This window comes from Polypterus senegalus, chromosome 16 (genome assembly GCF_016835505.1).
Source record: "Polypterus senegalus isolate Bchr_013 chromosome 16, ASM1683550v1, whole genome shotgun sequence".
Classification (NCBI taxonomy): domain Eukaryota; kingdom Metazoa; phylum Chordata; class Cladistia; order Polypteriformes; family Polypteridae; genus Polypterus; species Polypterus senegalus.
Window position 1 is genome coordinate 5881339 of NC_053169.1, and position 21181 is coordinate 5902519.

Here is a 21181-nt window from a genome sequence, read left to right on the forward strand (position 1 = left end):
CCGTCCCCTTTTAAAGAGGGGACCACCACCCCGGTCTGCCAATCCAGAGGCACTGTCCCGATGTCCATGCGATGTTGCAGAGACGTGTCAACCAAGACAGTCCTACAACATCCAGAGCCTTAAGGAACTCCGGCGATCTCATCCACCCCGGGGGCCCTGCCACCAAGGAGTTTTTTGACCACCTCGGTGACTTCAGTCCCAGAGATGGGAGAGCCCACCTCAGAGTCCCCAGGCTCTGCTTCCTCATTGGAAGGCATGTTAGTGGGATTGAGGAGGTCTTCGAAGTACTCCTCCCACCGACCCACAACGCCCGAAGTCGAGGTCAGCAGCGCACCATCCCCACCATATACGGTGTTGACACTGCACTGCTTCCCTCCTGAGACGCCGGACGGTGGACCAGAATCTCCTCGGCCGTCCAAAGTCGCTCTCCATGGCCTCTCCAAACTCCTCCCATACCCGAGTTTTTGCCTCAGCAACAACCGAAGCCGCGTTCCGCTTGGCCTGCCGGTACCTATCAGCTGCCTCCAGAGACCCACAGGACAAATTGACGGCATCCCTCACCGCTGGTGTCCACCAACGGGTTCGGGGATTGCCGCCACAGCTCCGGTCAGCCGCCTCAACAATAGAGGCACAGAACATGGCCCATTCGTACTCAATGTCCCCCCACCTCCCTCGGGACGTGGTTGAAGTTCTGCCGGAGGTGGGAGTTGAAGCTACTTCTGACAGGGGACTCTGCCAGCCGCTCCCAGCAGACCCTCACAACACGCTTGGGCCTACCAGGTCTGACCGCATCTTCCCCACCATCGAAGCCAACTCACCACCAGGTGGTGATCAGTTAACAGCTCCGCCCCTCTTCACCAGAGTGTCCAAGACATATGGCCGCAAGTCCGACGACACGACCACAAAGTCGATCATCGACCTGAGGCCTAGGGTGTCCTGGTGCCAAGTGCACATATGAACACCCTTATGCTTGAACATGGTGTTCGTTATGGACAATCCGTGACGAGCACAGAAGTCCAATAACAAAACACCGCTCGGGTTCAGATCGGGGGGGCCATTCCTCCCAATCACGCCCTTCCAGGTCTCACTGTCATTGCCCACATGAGCATTGAAGTCTCCCAGCAAAACGAGGGAATCCCCAGAAGGTATGCCCTCTAGCAACCCCTCCAAAAAGGGTGGATACTCCAAACTGCTGGTCGGTGCATACGCACAAACAGTCAGGACCCTTCCCCCCACCTGAAGGCGGAGGGAGGCCACCCTCTCGTCCACCGGGGTAAACCCCAATGCACAGGCTCCAGTCGGGGCAATAAGTATGCCCACACCTGCTCGGCGCCTCTCACCGGGCAACTCCAGAGTGGTAGAGTCCAGCCCCTCTCAAGGAGATTGGTTCCAGAGTCCAAGCTGTGCGCCGAGGTGAGTCCGACTATATCTAGCCGAACCTCTCGACCGCGCACTAGCTCAGGCTCCTTCCCCTTCAGAGAGGTGACATTCCACGTCCCAAGAGCCAGTTTCTGTAGCCGAGGATCAGACCGCCAAGGTCCCCGCCTTCGGCCACCACCCAACTCACACTGCACCTGACCTCCTTGGCCCCTCCCATAGGTGGTGAGCCCATGGGGAGGAGGACCCACGTTACCTCTTTGGGCTGTGCCCGGCCAAGCCCCATGGGTGCAGGCCCGGCCACCAGGCGCTCACCATCAAGCCCCACCTCCAGGCCTGGCTCCAGAGGGGAGCCCCGGTGACCCGCGTCCGGGCAAGGGAAAACGTCATCCAAGGTTTTTATTCTTCATCAGAGGTTTGTCGAAACGCTCTTTGTTTCATCCATCACCTAGGACCAGTTTGCCTTGGGTGGCCCTAGGACAACATAGCTCCTAGGATCATTGGGACACGCAAACCCCTCCACCACGATAAGGTGACGGTTCAAGGAGGGGTGGATGACATCCTTGCAAAAAAAAAAATCTACGAAACAAGAACCTTGCATTGCAGAATTGCAAGCCTTAAAATGAAATAAAGTCTGAGACTGGCGAGGATTTGGTATCTATTTAAGCAATTGGGTTGGAATGAAAAGCTGCAGCCACTGCGACCCTCCAGGGCCGACTATGCCCACCACTGCTCTAAGTGAATGGGTTGATAGACGAGTTGGAGGGTCTATGCATCTGAGGGCCACGGTGAAGAAACCGGAAGTCACTGGGCAGCCGTGACACCAAACTTATCAGTAAATCAAGGAGGCGAGGAACCTTTAAAGACCACAGGTCCCAGTCTTACCAGTGCTGTAAATCTCACTAATGAGGAACGTCAAGAGATAAATTCCAAAGTGAGTGCAGAAGCCCGGTATGTTCTCATGCAACGGTAAGTGTGCACTGGCAGGCCACTCAAAGTCGTTAACAGAAAAAGGTGTAAATACTGAGCAGTTTTAATACATCTTTATTATATTTGTCCATTTTTGGATGCAACCAAGGAGGCACACTGCAGGATTTTTTGTGCAAAAAAAAAAAAAAAACTCCGAATGGTGACTTGAAACCTGGCATATGCGACCAATTTGTCAATTGTTTCATTTTTAATCAACTCTTTCAATATTTGACACCACTGACTGTCTCAGGGAGTGCATGCCACACTCCTGGGGAGAGGGTCCATCAGTGTTACACCCCTTGCAGGGGACCGATTGATAAATCTAAATCAACAAAGCACTTCAACAGCAAACGTGCAACAAGTGAAGAAAACCAGAGCAGTGCCCCCTGTAGGACTTCTGCCAGACCACTACAATCAACCTGATCAATCGAGAGCTGAAGGGAGCACATTGCAAAAGATCAGAGCAATCTGCTCCATCCCCTCCAAAAGTCTCTGGGAGAAACTGTCCAAAGAAACATTGTACACCATGGAAAGGCACTATATAAAGGTAGATGTCTGTTATCGCTATACTTCATGTAGCATCTATCAATATCAAAGACAAAAGCAATATGCATCCATGTCAAGTGAAAGACACACAAGCACCTCCTGACAATGACTTAAGAAATGAATGGCGAAATGAAAAGTCCCCATCACAGCATTAAACCCATTCAGTCCAACTTAGTCGAGGTGGCTACAGCCAACAACAGAGGAGAAGCCAGTCCATTACAAGGCCAGCGCACCCACTGCACCAGCGTGGAGCCGCCAGTCTCTGAGGCTATGAAGAGAGAACTAGATTACTGGAACTTGAACTTCATGGTAAAGCACTGTGGGGGTCATCAGCTCCTCAGTATTAAAGTCAATTAGTCAAATGCACATGGGGAAGCCCAGGATTTGAACCCTGGTCACTAGGTCCTTCAGACAGCATTGTTGTGGCCTCTCACAAATCAAATACACTTGCAAAATGTAAGCTGCACTGACTTTAGTTTCTATTTTGCCCACTCGATGGCAGACAAGGAAACATTTTAATAAAAATCATCCATCTACTCTGCCAAAATATGGAGGAAAACTTTAGACAAATCCCCCTGAACAAAAGGACAAGTGTCTGTGTGTTTGTTCAATCGCTGTCCGTCATCCAACAGATAGTGCATCACGAACACAAGCACCGCTTTTACGATGTACCACTTGCCAGAATGACAGATGGAGTGCATTTGATTAATACACTTGTTTGTAATGCACCATCTGTTGGAATGACAAATTTAACATTACTACATGCATTATAAAATACATTCCAACAGATGATGCACCAAGGTCCACATTGCTTGCTGATTTTTTTCTGGAACCTTCATGTGGATGGGTCTTTTGGGATCCAAAAATGATTACCCTACAGCATCGCTCTGAAGAAACACTCTGGCATTCTGGGCTTGTGGCATTATGGCAAATTTACACATTGCCATTCTTTAGGTGGGAAAAATCATTCCACGTAATGAATTAGGAGATCTGTCAATTACTTTTTGGAGATCAATTTTCAATAGGCCTTTACAAAAAATTGAACTGACATGAAAGTACTAAATAAAATTGCTATATTGATTTAATCTAAGGGCTCTACTTTTTAGCGTAGCTGCAAGCCAATTCCTTTGATAGCACACATTAACACACAATTTACATAACTGGGTTCAAACTTGCTTATTTACGATTACTACAAACTTAATTATACATGTGTGTAGATGTATACACACACACACACACCCACAAACCCACTCATAGTTCAATTCTAATAGAGACCTTAAATACAAGAGACAAAAGTCACTCAATTGATGAAAGAAAGCAAGAAAAAAAAAAATACAAGTCAGGACAAAGGATAATCAGAAGTCAAAATTTAATTTAATATGCAAATACAAAAAGCCGATTCAGTTCCTTGCATTCCAGGTAATATGCCTCACAACCAATTTGTAAAAAGAACACATTCTACTCACCAACTAACAGTTTGTCTATGCCATTTTCAACTTTTCTAACTTGTGACACAGTAGGGTGGGATGGGGGAGGGAGGAGATAATAAAAGAACAAAAGAAACCTGAACATGAACTACATCAACAAAATATTCAACACAAACTCTCACCAACAGAATCAAAAGATTCCCTTATAGTAATGTAAACAAATATTTGTTCCTTCCTAAAAGATTTGGTTTTATTAAAAATTTAGTCATCTCTTTCAGGGCTTTCGCTCCGACGGGGACTTCCTGATGGTGAGCGGCTGAAAGAAAAAAAGGGAAAGAAAAAAAAAAGAATCAGCACGTTGAAAAGTTCAGAGAGCGGTTCTTTAATTCCTTGTAATACTAGACAGTCTGTTCATTATGCACTGGAATTACGTAGATAAACAATGCTGTTGCCAATTATTTAGCTATACCCTGAACAAAATCCTTTACCTGTACTTGCTATAAAAAAATTCCTCATCTTTTTGAAACATTGTGATGTTTCATTTTTTTGGATTCTGTCCCAGCAGCTCATCATAAGATGTCCCAACCACTTTACACAACCACAACAGAACACTTCAAATTTACAATAAAAACACAATAGTTCAGGTCCTATTGAGCCCTGTGCCGATAATGGAACTCATTCTGGTTCAAAAAGAAAAAAGCAGAAATCAAAGGCTTTCAAATCTATTTAAATTACAGCCTACTAAACAAAGCAGCATAAAGTTTATATACAAACAAAGAGGGCATATCCTTATCTTAGCAAGCGTTACTGTTCCTCATCTATGTGGTCGAGCAACACAATATACAGTACATACACTTTCGAGGGCTAAAACCAGGTCAGACAAAACTCTTCAGGAGACCACAAAATGACCTGTTGAACACTCTGAGACCAATCTGTTGTCTACCAGATATCCTCTGAACAAAGTCGGTCTACTCAGCTCAGGCTTCCAAGGGGCCACTAACCTATCCTAGCATCAAAGCATGCAAGTAAGGTCAAAAGACCAACACTTGCCAGGATGTCCATCATTCAAAATTCCTACACAAAACTGACTTTTTTGTTGTTCTTTATTTCATTTTATACAATTTCTTGTATTAGGAATTTGTTTTTCTGACCCTCCGGGTAAGAGCACAGGGTGCTCCTGGAGCAATTGCAGGTTAAGAGCCTTGCTCAAGGGCCCAGCAGAGTAGGATCTCTTTTGGCAGTAACAGGGATTCGAACCGGCAACCTTTTGGATACCAGCACAGATCCTTAGCCTCAAAGCCACCAATTCTCTCTAGCACAGCATATTTTTTATCAAAATACACCTAGTTGTTTATTTTCACACTCATGGCTACTTTGCAATTTCCACTTATTGTCCTCTCCCTGCAGATTAATTACCCCCAAGTCAGTGTCGAGCCCCAGATCGAAACCTTGAACTCTGATGCTGGAAGGCATCAGCACTTATCACTATGTTGTATTTAAACTTGTACTGCTACTATCCTAGTGTCAAAAACAATCAGCCCAGACCAAGGTCATGTAAACCATTTTGGGGTATTTGTTAATTTGAATGTGTAGTCAGTTTCTCCTTCTCCACGCATTTCAAATGCAAACCTGAGGAGAAATTAATCCTACAAAAGGATTAGGTGAACACTGGCCTCTTTTATACACCTAATCTGGTAAATTCTGGGCTAACCATCACAGGCAGTTAATGGAATGTGTTTTACTTCCAAGTACATGGCATTCCAAAGGAAGGGTATGTGGATCCTCAATGCTGTATTTACTCTATATATTCTACTCAGGAAGATAATGAACACAAAACCATGGTGGAGAAACTGGAACACACACCCAAAGTATACAAGTCCGTGACCAGTAGATCAGTGTCGGCACCTCTCGGGCAAGACTGTGGCGACATTTCATATATCTAACATTTTGTTTACAGCTTTGTCCAAATGGTCTCAGATATCCAACCGACAGGAACAACAAGATCCTGACGTTGGAGCTTGCCGTATTGAGCTTCTTAGAATACTGAACTCCAACCCTCATCTCACTATGCATTTCAACAGGAGTGTGAAAAGGGTAACAGTCTTACAAGAACACTCAATCTCCAAAAAGCACAACCCAATGATTTAGTTAACTGAATGCACACATCCAGACAGAAACTGGTACCTAAGTGCTCACAGAAACACTCCCTGAGCTATTAGATGGGCAGAAGATTTCATGAATCGAACAGTTAAATTGAAAAGATGACACATTCAAGTCCAAAAAAAAAGTGTTTATTTTCTCTTCCTAGGCAAAATATTTTTAATAATGTATTATCCTCCAAATACACCCTGTGTACTCAAAAGACAAACGCCATCATGGAAACAAGATACTGGCTTGCCTATAGACCCCTCAGGTAAACATTGCCATTGTGCTGCTTATGCCTGCAAGGTCACCTTTGTATTTAGCAAGATAATGGTCTAACATACCTTCGCTTTGGAGGCGATGATCTGGATTTTGACCGGCTAGATAAAGAAAAAAACTTTTAAAAATGTAAAAACATTAAGCTATGGAGCTCTTTCAGCAATTATGCTAAAGATAAAGTCCTTAATTTAGTAGCTATCTAGAAAACAATAGGTCTTCTGCGCATAAATGAACAGGTACTGATTAAAAACTGAAACTCCATATCATGCCTCCCACAACACAGGTGTGGGTGGTAGTGGGTGAGGCTGTAAAATTATGGATAATTTTGGTATGTTAAATTACTGGAAAACTTTCAAACATTTATAAATTAAACAACATAGAAGGCAGATGGAAACAGGAGATGCGACTGTGAGCTGGTATTAGAGCTTTTAGTTTGTGTATAAACTTGTGAACGGTGTAAAATAAGTGATCCCACCCCTTAATGATTACCCAAAGTTGAGTGGGTCAACCTGACTGATGAGTTGATGCAAATAGGAAGACAGGAAGAAAAGCCTTGTGCCATGTTTGCTTGGCACCAATGGTGCAAGGCAGCAACCAAGAGAGAAGCTTTATTATCAGTTCCAGACAGGTGAATACCTGCAATTGAATCAGAGTAGCAAAGGGACAAGTGCTTTGATGGATGACAGGCACATCCATTAATCAGTAATACAATTGCTATTTGTTAAAAAAAAAAAAAAAGTTTCAGCATACTATGCAGTATATATATATATTTGGCTGCAAGTATTTTGGCTATACCAGTCCCTCCTAACTGTGGGAAGTGCTAGTTATCTCCAAACAACTGATTACATCATGGGTGGCGAACTCCAGGCCTTAAGTGTCGCAGTGGCTACAGGTTTTCATTCTAACCCTTGTCCTAATCAGTGACCAGTTTTCACTGCTAATTAACTTTTTCTCCATCATTTTAATAGCCCTGTTAGAAGAGTTCAGCCCTCTGAATTGATTCTTTTCTTCATTAAATGACAGCCAAGCAGAAATGAGATGTGAAATGAGCTAACAGATGACCAGCTAAACTGGGGCATCAAACTCCAACCAATTTCACTCCAATCACTCTCTTAATGAGAAGCCAATTCTTGGTGGTAATTAAACCCGTTATTTAATTCCATGGCTTGTTGCTGCTCTCATTCTGCCACAGCACACATTTTGAAAACTGTTTTTCTGTTCTTTCTAAAAGCACCGTCAAAATGTTTTGGTGACCTGAGACCATCACCTCTCTTTAATTTCAGATATTGTGTAATGGGTACAGGGGAGCTGGTCATGTGGTGGCTTGTTTGGTGTCTCATTGTTTGGCTGCTAATTAAAGAAAAACAAAACTATGGGGCCCCGAGTCAAGTTAATTAAAAGTAATCAGCAACAAAAACTGGTCACTAATTAAGATGGTAAGAATGAAAACGTGCTGCAACTGTGGCACTCTAGGCCTGGAGTTAGCCACCCCTGGACATGTCTTGAAGGGGCCCCGAGTTGCCTCAAAAGCCGACAATGTAATCCTTTTAAATCAGCCAATAAAAAGGTGTCATTTTGCTCCACTAATCACTATAATCATAATGACTAACACAGAAAAACACCCTAGTACTCCAAACAATTCTGAAACACTGTTTTAAAACCAGTTAAGGTGGGGACTTCCAAACTCTCACTGCACTGAATCTTCTGCTTAACAACCACATAGTAGGAATTACCAAAGCACATTTGTTAGGCAGAATGCTCCGTGAGGACTAAGCAGTCTTTTGGCCATGGATCCTCTGCAGCCATAACCCTGTCCTTAAAGGGTTCTATTTTGCATATCTATTTGTGTACCGATTCATTCCAATATTCTACTTTTGGGATTTCATTTACTGATTAATATGCATATTTCTAACTTGATGTTCTAGTTTTATACCGGTTGTTTTACATCTTGTATACCACTGAGTTACACACCTTGTAAGTAAATAAATGAAGCCATAAAATACAGGTGCCGGTCATAAAATTAGAATATGACAAAGTTGATTTATTTCAGTAATACCATTCAAAAAGTGAAACTTGTATATTAGATCCATTCATTACACACAGACCGATGTATTTCAAATGTTTATTTCTTTTAATTTTGATGATTAACTGACAACTAATGAAAGTCCCAAATTCAGTATCTCAGAAAATTTGAATATTGTGAAAAGGTTCAATATTGAAGACACCTGGTGCCACACACACACTAATCAGCTAATGAACTCAAAGCCTTTAAATGGTCTCTCAGTCTAGTTCTGTAGGCTACACAATCATGGGGAAGACTGCTGACTTGACAGTTGTCCAAAAGACGACCACTGACACCTGGCACAAGGAGGGCAAGACACAAAAGGTCATTGCTAAAGAGGCTGGCTGTTCACAGAGCTCTGTGTCCAAGCACATTAACAGAGAGGCGAAGGGAAGGACAAGATGTGGTAGAAAAAAGTGTACAAGCAATACGGATAACCGCTTGTACCCTGGAGAGGATTGTGAAACAAAACTGTGGGGGAAGATTCACAAAGAGTGGACTGCAGCTGGAGTCAGTGCTTCAAGAACCACCAGGCACAGACATATGCAAGACATGAGTTTGGTTCAGCTGTCGCATTCCTTGTGTCAAGCCACTCTTGAACAACAGACAGCGTCAGAAGCGTCTCGACTGGACTGCTGCTGAGTGGTCCAAAGTTATGTTCTCTGATGAAAGTAAATTTTTCATTTCCTTTGGAAATCAAGGTCCCAGAGTCTGGAGGAAGAGAGGAGAGGCACAGAATACATGTTGCTTGAGGTCCAGTGTAAAGTTTCCATAGTCAGTGATGATTTGGGGTGCCATGTCATCTGCTGGTGTTTGTCTATTGTGTTTTCTGAGGTCCAATGTCAACGCAGCAGTCTACCAGGAGCTTCCTGCTGCTGACGAACTTTATGGAGATGCAGATTTCATTTTCCAACAGGACCTGGCACCTGCACAAAGTGCCAAAACTACCAGTACCTGGTTTAAGGACCATGGTATACCTGTTCTTGATTGGCCAGCAAACTTGCCTGACCTAAACCCCATATCTATGGGGTATTGTGAAGAGGAAGATGCAATATGTCAGACCCGACAATTCAGAAGAGCTGAAGGCCACTATCAGAGCAACATGGGCTCTCATAACACCTGAGCAGTGCCACAGACTGATCGACTCCATGCCACGCCGCATTGCTGCAGTAATCCAGGCCAAAGGAGCCCCAACTAAATATTGAGTGCTGTACATGCTCATACCTTTCAGTTGGCCAATATTTCTAAAAATCCTTTTTTTGCATTGGTCTTGATATTCTAATTTTCAGAGATACTGAATTTGGGACTTTCATTAGTTGTCAGCTATTATCATCAAAATTAAAATAAACATTTGAAATACATCAGTCTGTGTGTAATGAATGAATCTAATATACAAGTTTCACTTTTTGAATGGAATTACTGAAATAAATCAACTTTGTCATGATATTCTAATTTTATGACCGGCACCTGTACTATTTTCTTCTTCTCAATGGATTGCATGTGCACACTTTATATATACTTCACAGTTACCTATCACAAATATTGGAATACAGATAAGGTTATGTGCTGTTCCCTTGCACAACATGTTTGTCACTTTACATGCTAAAGGTTACAACTACATTCAAAACATGCAGCGCCCAATCACTGGGAAAGTCCTGCACTATTTTACATATGTACTGATGATTTCCAGCATGTACAAACCAAAACCTCCTTCACCTTGAAGTTTAATGATTCAGACAGGGTGGAGCTGGGGAAAATATTTATATAATATATATTTTTATGTGCACACAGCCTCACACCGTTCCAACCCTTATTCTCAAACCCAATTAAAACAATTAGAGGGGCACAGTGCAGTCACATCTATATACAGAGTTTAACCATTCACCCAGTAATGCAATTTTTCCTCTTACATTTCAAATATGAGCAGGTCAGGATAATTAGCCACCCCTAAGTAGCCTGATGGCAAGTAGCAAGTCTGGCATGTGGTGGGCGGTCATTCTCTCCAGGACTACTTCCTGTCCTGTACCAGATGCACCTGGGGTTAAAATTTTAGCCACTTGCCACTACTTCTCTATTATAACTGTCAAACAGAACTACTGTTTGTGTGTCTTGAAACATGCAAGGAAAGATGAAAACTCAATTCAGTAATTACCTTCTGGGTTCAGAGCCGGACTTCGACCTTGGAACAGATTCAGACCTGTTAGGGTAGGGATAGAAGAGAATGTTAACTTGTTTTTCTCTTAAAAAAAGGTAAATGTCTGAGACACCAACAAAGATTGAAACCAATGTTACAGATACTGCACACTGCAAAGCCGCTGAGCTTTCACCTCATTTGTTTCACCCATGCATTTATTACAAGTTTATAATGAACAGAGATGCATCTTTAGTTCGGACTTACACTGAACCAATGTAAGTTACAACTCACACTATGCAAGTACAACACGTGCTGCAATATTTCTACAACTGAAATACTGACAGGTAAATACTGACATTATGCCATCTTGGGCTGGGTAGCTCAAAGTCAACACCATTAAAAGGGCCACAATGTCTAATAAAAACATCAAATTTGAGATTTAATTATATAGTGTACCCACATGGCTTCTTCTTGCACGAAATTCATTTACATTCTAAATGAAGTTATGTGAGAATACTCATCAGTGTTTGGGGAATATATCTAGTGTTTAATCTTAACATTTGAGTATGTGTGGTTAACACAATAAAAGTAATCTTACTGCAGTCAACACCTTGAGTGTAAATTCATATAAAAGCATTAGTTATATTACTTCCACTTACAGCACTAGAAAGTGACTAAAAAAGGACTACATAATATGAAGTTAAGACACATATATAAATAAACCAAACTAAACTTTATTCGTAGCATAAAGCAAAGAAAGAAAAAAGAAATGCTTAACACAAAAGTATACAGCAAGAATGGAGTGAAAATGCATTGTTCCAAGCATCATATCATCTTGCCAGAGAGGGTAGGTGACCAGAGCACCCCAGATGTCAAATAAATGCGAGTACTTGTTGTCTACAACCTCTGTGCGAAAATCCATTTTCTTGCATGTTACAGCTAAGAATTTTAAGCTGATACCATTGAATCCACACCAGCAAGTTTCAGTCTTAACACTTGCTTTATGACTAAGAGACAAGCTAATAAATAATAAATCCTTTTAAATATTTTCAAATTAACACTTTTCAAAACAACTAATGTCCATTTCCCAATCAGGGCCCTAAAGGAGGTGGTTCTAGTAGAGCTTAAAAAGAAACCACTGCACTGCAACCAAACATCCAAAGATTCAACAGTGCAGTTTTAATGTACACACATTTGGTAGAGTAGACAGAAATAAATGTCACATAGGAAGGAAAATTCCCTGCAGCCACTAAAAGTGACAAGGCTACATGGATGGAAATGGGTGTACCTAAAATGTCATATGTGATTAGCTTCAATTTTAATGACTTGCCTACAATGTTAAATCAAAAATGTTTATTAAATAGGGGTCCTATGTATTAGTGAGAATGCTTGTTCCAAATAACTTCGTACCTTAATCTGCAAAACAATCACTACTTTAAAACTTTATTATGAAGACAGACCACTAGATAAGCAACCTCTGAAATGCATTTAGGTATTTTATGTTGACACAACATTGTCACTGTCTAAGCAATGTTCAGAAGCAACTAATGTTATTTTAAATTATTAACACTGTTAAATACAAAGTAAGGTCTATTCTGGTCACCATCCTACAAATTACACATGGCAGCACTTAACACTGTACAGAGGAGAGCATCCAAGTGCAACTCAGGTCTACAGGGCAGAGCCTACTCTGAAAGGATCAGGAAGATAAACCTCTTTGGAGTCCTTAGCAGAGGAGGCTTTGTGTGGACCTAATTCAGGCTTTCGCAATTCTCAAAAGGCACAGATAAAATGGACCAAATTTCAACTAAATAGTTAACTGCACTTGAGAATACTAGAAGAAATTAAGGGGAAAATGTATTCATGAGTTAAGCCAGAAATCCCACCTTCATGCAAAGGAGTTGTGGGAATATGGAACAAACTACCAAAGATACAGCTGAAGAAAAGAATCTTAAACAAAAACTGCATAGTACAACTTTGCTAAGCAAACAAGCTTGATATGCTGAATAATTTTGTTGTTTGAACTTTTTTTTGTAACACAATCGAATCACCAAAAGAGATCTTCACATGATAAAACTGAACCTTTAGGGAAACAGGCTCAGAGATTCCTGGAATCAATAATCAGAAGTACAGACAATTGCCAAAATAAACACAGGAGTAAAGATGGCTAAAAATACACCAAGCAGATACTTCTAAGCAATTAAAAAACCAGTGCGCAAAACATCAGCATTCACTAAAAAGAAAAGAGCTTAAATTGGGCTTGGAATAACTTAAAAGAACACTGGTGATAAACATTTACTTATTTAGGAGGGAGAGAATGGTAATGTATGGAAAATTAAAACCACAGATGAATACATGTTCTGGGTTTACCTCAGTAGCCGACTGTTCCTTTAGGGTGGGGCCGATTCTTTTCATAACACCTGACATCTCAAATCATGCCTCCTTTGGCCTCACCCCTTCCTCCTATATGCTCTTTACCTAATAATCACCTGCTTTTCACTCAATACCAAAACCACCTTAGTATATTCCTTCTCAACATAACCACCTAGGATTCCATAGTGCGTTTTTCTCTTAGCACTCCTCTTCATTAGTCCATGACAGTCCTCATTATTCTCAACTCCATTAGAAAAATAAAGACAGAAAGAATTTTGTTTCCATCAATGGAGAGATGCACACTAAATTTGGTTGATATACCCAAATATCAATAGAAGATGCTAGTAGCTATATTATAGCATCTTCCCTTGCTGGGCTAATGTCCATAATTTCCTTAGAGGAAAATGTAAATGACAAATAATAAAATAACTATTTAATGTAGCTTAAGTAAAAACCTCAACAATATTTAAAAGGATTCTGGACAACATGCATAACTATTAACAAAGTCAAAATCAATGTACACTTGTTCAAACTTGTGTTCTTGTTCTAAAGTAAGGAAGGCTTCCTCCACTATAATCACCACCACCACCCTAATACCCAATGATTGAATTTAAGACAGAGGTGTATTGCATCTATCCCAAAGAGTTCCAGACACTAGGCCAAGCCTCAAACAGAGGGGTCAGCCAGAAGAGATTTACTCAAGTGTTTTATTCTATTAATAAGCTATAGTGCAATTTATTAGATAGATAGATATAGATATATATATATATATTTTTTTTTACAAATGCTTCAATGTGCTAGTGCAGTATCAAGGAAACACTGCATGCAATATATTTTATAAATCTTCAAATTGCTGATACATAGTATTGAGGATAAGCAATATGATCATGTCAGAAAAATTCAAATGAATACACAAACCATTTTGGGATTTTCAAATAGAGAAGTTTCTTTTTGATGAAATGCCCATTGTCATTACTTCGGTCAAATTTAAGATGCTTCAAGTGACAACCAAAACAAGACAATACGTAACTCACTCCGTTAAAAGAACACAGAACAAAGTTTGCTCAGCTACAGCTAGTTCATGTCTGCTTGTGAAAGGGATATGCAGAGCTTCCAATTCTGTTCAAGCAAACACACTGTCAGCTACAATGTAAATGTAGCAATGTGACTTTTTCCATTTTTGTATGTGCAGAGTAGTGTTTGAGAACTTCTACTATAATGTAGACTACACTAATCATTGTATGTAATCTGCTGTGAGAAAAGTTGAGGTAAAAAAGACCAACATTAAACAGAAATAGTGTTAATAAACCCTCACCTGCTCCTAGGTCTTGAAGCAGACCTTGACCTGGACCTAGATCTTGATCTAGACCTGAACACAGAAAAGGAGAAAGAAAAAACTATTTACGAAAAGCAAAAATTACAAAATATTGTATATACTTTCATTATTCATTGCCCTCCTTTTTACCTGGATCTCTTGGAGGCTGATCTCGATCTCCTGGGTGAAACTGATCTAGATCTACGAGGGGAGAAAGATCTTGACCTGAGAGGGAAAAATAAAAATTGAAGCCCCCAACTACAAATTATAGTGCCAATCAAGTTAACCCTGAGCTTTTAAAAGAAACAAAAAACACCCACAAAATCTGCAAACAACTGAAAAGGCAACTTCAAAAGTGGACAAAAACAAACAAACAAAAAAAAACCAAAGCGAAATGCTAACCTCCTTCCCCGGCTTCTGCTTCGTGAGCGAGTGTACCTCCGACCCCTGGACCTTGAGTGAGACCTAGATCTGGACCTACCATTTTTAGAGAGGAAAATGAAAGATTTTAAAAACAGAAAAACACCCATTTATATGAAAATCTGTGCAAGATACATTTATATTTCACTATCAGTTAAGGTTTTTTTCAGCTAGTTAACAATACCAATGGTAGGAAATATTAAAATTAATAATCAAATACATAGTGTACACATACAAACTACTTTACATTTGGGGCCTAGTCTATGGCATTCTGTTATTTAATCCACATAAGGTAGATTGGTTGCTTAAAGAAATAAAGCAAAAATTACATTAAGATTGTATTAAAACAAAAATACATTAATTGGTACTTAAAATAAACCTTGCAAGTTTGCAGGTCGACCCTCTTTGGACCAAGGTCTAGGAGATCTAGAAGTATCTATCAGTCGATCTCTGCATCGTTTTCTTCAATCTAACGACGATCAAACTGACAGCCAAATGAGGCAAGGTGAGGCTTGATTGATGCAGGATGAATTGTCTAGATGGGAATGTGGTCAACCTGGTGGTTCCTCTTTAAAATCAGGGCCCAATTGAATGCCAAATTTACTGCATTACGGCGATCACCTCGTCTCAACCAAACTTTTCTGCTCTCTATAGAATCTTAAGGTGAAGCTAGATGTAGAAGGCACTCAAGGGGATTTGGCCTCATGCTGATCACCTCAAGGTCTAGTAGGATCTTAAATGTCGAATTTGCTAGATGCCTCATGAAATCTTAAAGGCTCGTGACACTCTGAATCAAGGCGACTGACTCAAACGAAGAAACCTGAAAGGTTTTGACCAGGTGAATTATTAATATCGCAAAAACATTTCAAATTACAAGAAAATAAAAAAATGGCATGTTATCCTTGATACTTAAAATACAAATGTCAATTTACAAAAAGGAACTTCTCATAGTAAATCATAAGCACATACAACATTTGTAAATAAAAAATTTCGGGAACACGCTTACCTGCTTCTTCGACGGCGGCTATAGCGATGACAGTCATAGGCATAATGACCCTTTTCACCACATTCATAACACCTGTCGTTAGGATCAAAAGGGCGACGGGCCGGTGGCCTGTCGTAACGAGACCGCCTAGGCATTCCTGTTGACAACTCAACTCTAACTCGAGAGCCGCAAATTACCCTGAAAGACGAGAAAAAAAAAAAAAAAAGGATTAAGTGGGATGCTAAACAAAAATTGTTGTAAATGTGACCATTAAGCATTTGTAAACAATTTTCTCCTACTGAAATGTGTGGTGATCAATTGCAATTTTAAAACTAAGCAGTAAAGATATTTTAGGACCATGCTTTTTGCACATGGTTTTTCTTTTGAGCATTCACCACTGCAACGGTTATATAAAATAAAAATAAAACCACCACACACAACAGGGCAGCTTCCAGAACTGAATGCGAGTACCAACATGGCATCAATATTTTTATTCAACCAATTAACGCTTTTTCAATTACTTTTTCTGAACTGCACACGTCATCAGGTTATTTTACCACAACAATGGCATTAGCTTTTTCATCTAAATTTATAGGTCTTTCTTGATTGGAAATAAACACATGGTACCAAAAGTCACTGCCTAATTAGGATACATCTGTTTTAGTGTCTTTTTTAAAGATATTTCTAAGGGACACCGATTAGCTGCAATTAAATTCTTTGAAATAAGGAGCTTAAAAAGAAAGTGTGTAAACAACGATAATGCATTTCTCTGACCATTTTCCATTATCTGTTTTGCATAGTAAAAAGATGGTACAAAGTATCTGCCATGAAAGAAATTCTCATATTTCCAGATCCACAGAATAATTTTAATATTTTAAAATATCTATTAAGAAGATGACTATATAAAAACAGTATGAATTTATTCAATTTAGATGTTAACGGAATTAGTGAAAGCAAATGCTAGCCACAGTAGTACCTTGGGAACAAATATAGGACTCATAGCCAAGATGTTTAGTCAGTTTCACAGATTTTACTAGCAGGTTTAGCTTTACACAATATTTTAAAGACTTTAGATTGCATAAAAATGGTCACAGTTTACTTTTCTCTTTGCAGATACGAATGCCAACACTAATGTTGCTCTTGGAGGAGAGAGAATGAGAGAGAGAGAAATGATCTTAGTAAAAAATAAATTTCAATCCACAAGAAAAAAAAAAATCAACCAGTCTGAACATGATGTCTCGAGATTGATTATAAACAACAAACTATCCCAGTCCACAATATGTTCAATTTTAGACATAGAAAAAGAGCTATGAAAATATGCAGGCTTTACCTGCCCATCACACAATTTTTAGAGAGACGTTTGTGGCAGAGGAGAGCTTGTGGTAGTATTTATAAGCAAACTCTCCAAGTGCTTAACAGCATGGATTATGTACACAAAACATACAAGCTGCAGGAAAAAAAAAAAAAAAGACCACAAAACAAACTGAAGCATTCATCATGGTAAGTCTCTTTTCTTTTTTGAATTTTGCTTTACACATATTATAGAAAACACTAAGTTAAAACAAATCATATTGCTCAAATAATCTGGCAATGTTAAGTTAGTTACTGTACAAAGAACTCATGATTTTCTTTTCAAACATTTTCCACACCCAGTAAATGCAGATTCAAATGATTTTTTAAAAATAACGCCTGCCTTTTGAACAAGATGCCTTACACCACCTACAAAACCTTACATGTTAGTGGATTGTTGCTCATTTGTTTAATACAATGTTACATTTTCATTCATTGTTGAGGACTTAGTAATGTGTGTAAACTTTATAAACTTTTCTAACAGACGTAAATACCACTGTCAATCTTTTATATCTTGTCAATAAAATTTAAATTTGTTGATAAAAAAAAAAAAAAGATGTATCCAAGGACCAAAAAGTGTTTTGAGATAGTGGAAAAAGCTGGTGCACATACCAGAATGTGGTAAACTTTTCATCCCAAATACATTTTTGCTAATGTAGCTTACAAAATACTAAACCCTAATATATTGAAAAATAAACTTTGGAATAGTTTTTCTTTTTAATCTATACATATTTATACTAGCAATCGTAACCGCAATACAACCTCATTCCACTATTCAGTTAAAAAAAACTAACCATGTGCACAGAATATAGTGCCACACCTATTAAGTATCTTATAATGCACTCAAGCTTTGTTTTTACTGGGCAACAGAAAATGTTTCAGGATATAATATTGTTAAAATGTATTTCAAAAGAGCAAATTACATCTTATAGAATGGTAACAAAAAAGAAAACACACATAATACCTCAGACCACTTGATATTCAAAATTGCTTGAAACTGTCCAAGTTACTTCCCTTCCTTGACTGTAGATCAGTTTTTAAAAACAATTTAGAAAAAGAATGTCCTCAATACAGAAAATGTTCCATACTGGAAAAACGGACGATCTCTTGCATTAACTGGGTCTTTCAAACTACTTACTTGCCATCCAGTCCACGGACAGCATCTTCCGCATCTCTCGGATCTTCAAACTCCACAAAGGCAAACCCTGGAGGATTCCTAGCAATCCAAACAGTTCTCAATGGTCCGTAATAACTGAACGACCGTTCTAGTTCTCCTTTCCCAGCACCTGTTCCAAGGTTACCAACGTAAACCTTGGTTTCTGGAAGGAAAAATAAAAAGGTGGCACTGCAACTCCAGATCGAGGTTCTAATTGACAAATCCACCCTTGAAGTGTTAAGTGTGATTATTTAAAAAAAAATTTCCTACCAAGATCTCATAACCAAAACGCTGGAAAACTGGGTGGTAATTTGCGTTATGTCTATCCATTGTTCTTCTGAAAGATTTCTGATAATCTTGATAGTAGTGTATTCAGGTCAGCAGCTTCATTAACTTAGTGCATCCCTTTAGTGGCTTCATGTGTTCCATTTTTAAATGAATTTATGCATCACTGATTTGTGAAGGAAAAATCACAGGTTATGCCCACTGAATAAAAGCAGCTGCCAATCTGAGCACCATTTGCGTTTGTACAAATCTAGAAGAATGTGTAACGGAAAGAAATGGTTGACTGGGCCACCTGTTCCCAACATTAGGCAACTCTTGGCTTCCCCCCACTGCTTCCACAATGTGCCTGGGACCTGAGGGTCTTCAGGACCCCAATGCACATTGGCACAAAACAAAGCACTTATCAGCCATGTGCCTCAGCCGTGACAAATGTCCAACAGTGTGTATTTTATTTTCATCACAATTTGTCGTGTCCAAAAGTGAGACAATGATGATCACAAAACTAAAATAAAAAACACTTAAGTACAAACATTAAGGAAAAAATAAAATCCACTCAAATGTTAAATTATAGAAAAATACACACATTTGTAGCATTTGTCACCGACCTACAAGAGTAATTTGCTCTTTGAATTACAGTGAAAATTAGATTAAGCCTCATTAAATCACACCGTTCTTAAATGTAGTGAGAAGCACAGAAAACCAAACACAAAAGTGACATTCAATACTTTTTCTCAGAAAAAGGAAAATGAAGAAAGAGGTTTACAGTTCACAGACCCGTTTTTGTAACACTCAGTAATTGCCAGTCCAGTTTGCTTTAAAGCATGTTAACAATCGAAGGCTTCCGAGGCCTATCAGCACGAAGCCATTGTTCGCTGGAAAGGCGGCACAGCCGGAGAAGAAAGCACGTGGTCGCGACTTCAATTTTCTGGGGGGAAATTGTAAAAGAATGGACTTAAAATCATTTCTAACGAGAAAGTGCGGTATTTTCTTAAATGATAAATCGACACGTCAAGCATGAAATCCTCCCACTGAACAGCGCGCTTCCAAGCCAATCAAAATATTAAAAAAAAAATACAAATTCCGCGCCTTTTTATTGTTCTCCAGGTTCCTAGTGCAACCTTTTAAGTAACGATGTTTTTCCACTCACGAATTTTGAATTTCGTTTACAAGGAGGGCGCTTTTAATCGGCTAGGGAAAAAAAAACAACGAAGCTTCGTCCACAGAAACCGAAACAAAAAATGCAAATTTCAAACGAGTTTGCCCACAGATAATAAGATATAAAATGAACACTCAATACGGGCGTCACATTACAAGTGTGAACAACATCGAGAGCAGCCTCGGTTTGCACCCAAGTGCTTTCGACGCAACGCGCTTTTCAGTGCAGACCAGTGGGTTTCCTTCCTTTACCCGGTGCGCAAACAGCCGTCCGCCATTACAGAGCGTTTACCCGCCATGCAGCCACTTCACCAAAAAGAGAGATGAACCAAACAAACTGGAAACCTCTTACTTTACACGCTCCACTTCCTCGACACGTTACATTCATTATCGATCGTTTGCATTCTCTATTCCTCCACCAAAAAATGCCTTACATGCGAAGTTACTCACCTCCTCCGTATCGTCCGTATCTGGACATGATACTCCTGCTTCCTCTGCAGTGAGCGCTTCTCCGACCTCCAAGACCACAAAATGACTGCGCACGCGCGCTCAGATGCTTTCCACTGGCTAGTCCATTTTGCCCCACGTAATTGCCATGGCAACTAGGAGGAATACCCACAGCCGAGCGTTATTCTCTAAAATGTCGCGAGAGTAGGTCATCGGCCATTTTGAGCCGATAGACGTTAAGCGGCCCCCTGCGGCTCAGCTTGATTTTCTAGCAGTTTCGAGGGCGGGCCTTGGTGTGAGTGCGAGTGTTCGCCTATTGTTTGCTTGGTGATGCAAACGGATGGCAATTGTGTGCTTTAAAATGGTTATGCAAAGTGCGTTTCGCCAGTAGCCGTTTGTTGTGCACAGTTTGAATTGGAAGCGCGTTACGTTACGTACGCTCGTTTCGCGGGGCTCTCGCCTCCTGGACAAAGAAGCGTCATTCGGGGCCGCTCGCTTCGAGTTCTGCCACGCCGCCTAGCGAGATGATGTTGCGGTTGTAAATTTTGTGTCAAATCCGACAAGCTTTTTAAAATTACGATGTGTTGTAGTACCGCGGGCGTTGTAGAAATATGACCCCTCCATACGGTGCAGTGATGGACGGGGACAGTCCCGTTTTCATGCGTAGCGTCCCAATATTGAACAAAATGCTCGGTTGGTCCCATTTTTAGGCAACCTAAACGTTATAAGACCCCATCCCAAACTTCAACATCGTGTGCA

At 40.3% G+C, this 21181-nt stretch overlaps 1 protein-coding gene across 1 annotated transcript; it reads right to left on the minus strand.

Annotated features, from left to right (window-relative positions):
• Nucleotides 1–4572: 4572 nt before the first annotated feature.
• Nucleotides 4573–20512, minus strand: LOC120516939 (serine/arginine-rich splicing factor 7). The gene is made up of 9 exons (XM_039738970.1): nt 20426–20512; nt 18518–18698; nt 16051–16227; nt 15027–15101; nt 14775–14849; nt 14625–14678; nt 10955–10999; nt 6806–6841; nt 4573–4635 (listed from the first exon to the last, which is right to left on the minus strand). Exons 1-9 carry the CDS (start codon nt 20451–20453, stop codon nt 4581–4583), a joined length of 726 nt encoding a protein of 241 aa, XP_039594904.1. The 5' UTR covers nt 20454–20512; the 3' UTR covers nt 4573–4580.
• Between the last annotated feature and the right edge of the window lie 669 nt (nt 20513–21181).

What these genes read in the sequence shown, in the direction of transcription:
- LOC120516939 (XM_039738970.1), bottom strand. Translation starts at nt 20,453, where the DNA reads ATGTCCAGATACGGACGATACGGAGGAG. An exon ending in TCAGCCTCCAAGAGATCCAG is followed by an intron (nt 14,679 to 14,774) that starts GTAAAAAGGAGG and finishes TTCTGTGTTCAG; the next exon opens with GTCTAGATCAAGATCTAGGT. An exon ending in GCTTCAAGACCTAGGAGCAG is followed by an intron (nt 11,000 to 14,624) that starts GTGAGGGTTTAT and finishes CTACCCTAACAG; the next exon opens with GTCTGAATCTGTTCCAAGGT.